Source organism: Saccostrea cucullata, unplaced genomic scaffold (assembly GCF_032062105.1).
Source record: "Saccostrea cucullata isolate Sc308-1 unplaced genomic scaffold, CSIRO_AGI_Scuc_v1 ctg16400, whole genome shotgun sequence".
Taxonomy (NCBI): domain Eukaryota; kingdom Metazoa; phylum Mollusca; class Bivalvia; order Ostreida; family Ostreidae; genus Saccostrea; species Saccostrea cuccullata.
The window spans coordinates 1-4,041 of NW_026918811.1; the positions used below are offsets into that span (position 1 = coordinate 1).

Consider the following 4,041-nt stretch of genomic DNA (forward strand, 5'->3'; position numbering starts at 1 on the left):
ACAAGAAGTTTAACATATAATTTGTGAGAAGCAAAGTTTAAAATGACTTGTTCACTTAGGTCATGTTTCATTGAAGAAACACCCTGCTGTTTTATAAAATGTACATGTAATTAGTGGTGCGTTGGACTGATCAGTGAAGGGCAGAGGTTCTTATAAGATATTAATCAGACAATACTCAGTTAATAATGAAAATGTTAATGCATGTATAATATTGATAAAAAATATTTCTGGTTTTATTTTTCAGGTTGATATGATCAAGTTATCTACTTTTCCAGTACTGAAGAGGTTTTTAGGCACAGATGAGGGTTTAGAACTAAAGGTATATTGATACGTACATGTAATCCTTCCATTGATTTTCCATTTATGTGATTTGGAATGGAAAAATAACTAAAATGTAAATAATGAACAGCACTTTTTTTTTTACAGATTGTAAGAAGGGGGGCAGCCCCAGAGGGAGGTGGGGAGGTAACCTTCACATGTCCTTGTCGACAGAAACTACGACCTTTGCTGTTCACAGATCCTGGAAAGATCAAAAGAATAAGAGGCATAGCGTATCCTTCAAAAATTAAATGTACAGGCATATGCATGGGTCAAGATCTTTCACATACACCAAAAATGTTGATGGTTGATTGTGCATTTTATTTGAATAAGAAAGAAAGAAGATACTTATACAATGTGCCATCATTGATGCTATAATAAGAAGTAATTTAGCTTCTTTATGTACTGTAGGTCATAAATATAAGAATAAGCTCAACTGAAAATTTTGTTTATTTCTTTACTTATTAATTATGGCTTCTTTACAATGTATTGTCTGGTATTAAAAACTATTCCTGAGCAATTCTCAGCTGGGCTGTGAGAGTGGCACCTGTTGTGACGAACCGAATAGTGGACTCTGCCAGGAGCTTACTGAATAAGTTTATACCAGATATCTACATATACACTGACCATTACAAAGGGGGCCAGTCAGGAAAGTAAGTATATACCAGATATCTTCATATACACTGACCATTACAAAGGGGGGCAGTCAGGAACATAAGTTGATATCAGATATCTACATATACACTGATCATTACAAAAGGGGCCAATCAGGAAAGTAAGTCGATATCAGATATCTACATATACACTGACCATAACAAAGGGAGGCAGTCAGGAAAGCAAGTCGATATCAGATATCTACATATACACTGACCATAACAAAGGGAGGCAGTCAGGAACATAAGATGATATCAGATATCTACATATACACTGACCATAACAAAGGGAGGCAGTCAGGAACGTAAGTTGATATCAGATATCTGCATACACACTGATCATTACAAAAGGGGCCAATCAGGAAAGTAAGTATATACCAGATATCTACAAATACACTGACCATAACAAAGGGGCACAGTCAGGAAAGTAAGTTAATACCAGATATCTACACACATAGAGACCATTACAAAGATATTTACAGAGTAGAAATGTAAAATTCTCAATATTTTTTTAAATACATTGATATGCTGTTTGCAATGTAAGCTTTCCTTATTCTGAATTTAATTATTATTTATTACTTACTGTATTTATTTACCAACAGATCCCCAGGTTTTGGTTTGACGTTAGTGGCGGAGACAACAAATGGATCATTTCTTTGTGCAGAAACGTCCTCCAATCCTAAAGGATCAGACAAGGGACCCTCTGTTCCAGAGGATCTCGGGAAAGAGACAGCAAAGTTACTGCTAGAGGAAATATATAAGGTGATCAGGCATAGTGAATAATTATATAATAAGACAGTCAAATACTAAAACTAAAACAGAGAGGTCACAGCTGTCATTGTAGAGGGCAAACAGTTGTTAACATGCAGACTGTCACCAGATGAAAAGTGATGGCGTGGGCAGAGCTTTGATCCAAGGTTTCAGTTTTGTATTTGTATGGTAACATGTATTACTAGAATAGTTTTCATGTTTATTTATTGTAGGGAGGATGTGTAGATCCCACCAATCAAAGTGTCTTTTATGTTTATTTATTGTAGGGAGGATGTGTAGATTCCACCAATCAAAGTGTGACTGCGTTATTTATGGTCCTAGGTCAACAAAATGTCTCCAAAGTTCAAACAGGTCCCCTAACACCATACACGTAAGTTGGTAATACATGGTGTAAATGTATTTTAATACTGTCATATGTTATGTTTTTTCATAATATGGGAGTATTTTTTCTTGATAAATAGAGTCACAGTGGAATTTAATATACATGTAAAATATATATGCACTCATAGACATCAGTGGGTAAGTACATGTAAATTTCTGTTACTGTGAAATCATTTTCATTTGTGGGGGTCAATGTTTGAGAACAAAGATTTGACTGGTTTTAGGATGTAATTTTGTGGAAGCCCTGTTTTAACAGAAGATTCATTGAACTGTTACCTGTTACATTGACTGTGTAATCCTGTGTAGGGAATTAAATTTATGGGTAAGGGTGATGCAAAAAATCCACAAACCTTGTTTACTTACTGAGGTACTGTACAGCACAGAATATAATAATGTATTCTTTGTTGTATATAGACTAAACATTACAAACAAAGGGAAAAAACTTTTTTTATGTGAAAGTTAATACTGTATACAGGGAAATTTTCGCCCCCATTTTATTTTCGCCTCTTTCGCCCTACCCTCATTTGGGCAAATTTTAAACGGGGCGAATTCAAAGAATACAGCATAGTTTCTTAAACTATGAGTGGGCGAATTTAAAACGCGGCAAAATTGTTTGCATGTGTTAAAAGGGTGAAAATTACACGGGGCGAAAATAACCCTGTATACAGTATACATGCATGTCTTTTGTAGAATCCAATTTTTGAGGCACATCTACGATTTCTTTGACGTCATGTTCAAAGTGGAACCACAGCAGATTTCTGAGGAGGATGAGGATTTAAGGACGGGAGGAGAGAAACTTATCATGACTTGTGTGGGAGTGGGCTACTCAAATGTCAGCAAAGCTGTTAGTTAATGATTCTCATGTGTATAAATATTTATAACTGAGTTCCGGTACCCACAATTTTATTTCGAGCAAGTACTGAAGAAGCTTGTTCTCAGATGTGTTCAAGGAAGAAAACCAAACCTGACTGGAATTGATTCAAGCAAATTTTAAAACCCTGGGGAAAATACTTTATTCAAATATTTTACTTCAAGGAAAGCTTAAATGTCTTATACATTGCACATATGTGAGTTATTCTTACATTGTATGTGTATATTTTCTCAGTTCGGAGGAAATTTAAATACTTTGCAAAATAATGTCCATACATACTAGTAATTGTATGTAAATGTAAGATAATAAGAATGTAATAATAAATGTAGCTGAAAGATATTGTATTTATCTAATATGTTTAAAACATTTATAATGAGTCAATTTTTTTTTTAATTGGTTGATTTAAAAGGTTAAAAAATGAAGTTGTAAACAGTAGATAATATGTGTACCCTTAGCAATCAAATTTGGGGAGAGGGAAATGTAGGAATTATCTTGTCCCTCTGATATATTTTTTCCGTCTGTGCAATATTGTCCATGCGATAACTTTTTAGGTCACCTTAGTCATTCAGGTGACATATTGCTATCCGTTTTCGTCCATCTTCGTGCATCGTGTGTTAACATTTGAACATTTTCAGCTTCTTCTCTGAAACCACTGAATCAATTTCAACCAAATTTCATATACAGCATCTATGGGTGAAGGGGAACAAAAATTGTGAATATTATGGTTCCCACCCCCCTGGGGCCTGAGGGATGGGACCAAAACCACTGAAATTAATGAAATTTTTAGAAATCTTCTTTACTTCTGGACATCAAGTAGGCAAACTGTTGGCATGAATGTAATAAGCATTGAGTCCTCTACCAAATTTGTAAAATTTATGGCTCCAGGGCCAGGGGTTCTAGTGCTAGGGCAGAGCTATATAGATTTTAGTGTGAACATTCATTTTCTTCTTTGAAAATCTTCTTCTCTGCTCCTGGTTATTAAATAAACTAACTAAGTACATAGTTATGATGAGCAAGAGTGCCTCTTCCAAATTTGTGAAATTCATG

General features: G+C 34.8%; 1 protein-coding gene across 1 annotated transcript; it reads left to right on the forward strand.

Moving 5' to 3' along the window:
- Nucleotides 1-250: 250 nt before the first annotated feature.
- On the forward strand, nucleotides 251-3,370 carry LOC134271558 (RNA 3'-terminal phosphate cyclase-like protein). The gene is made up of 6 exons (XM_062753771.1): nucleotides 251-319; nucleotides 427-551; nucleotides 846-971; nucleotides 1,574-1,733; nucleotides 2,009-2,112; nucleotides 2,814-3,370. Exons 1-6 carry the CDS (start codon nucleotides 251-253, stop codon nucleotides 2,974-2,976), a joined length of 747 nt encoding a protein of 248 aa, XP_062609755.1. The 3' UTR covers nucleotides 2,977-3,370.
- The last annotated feature ends 671 nt before the right edge of the window (nucleotides 3,371-4,041 follow it).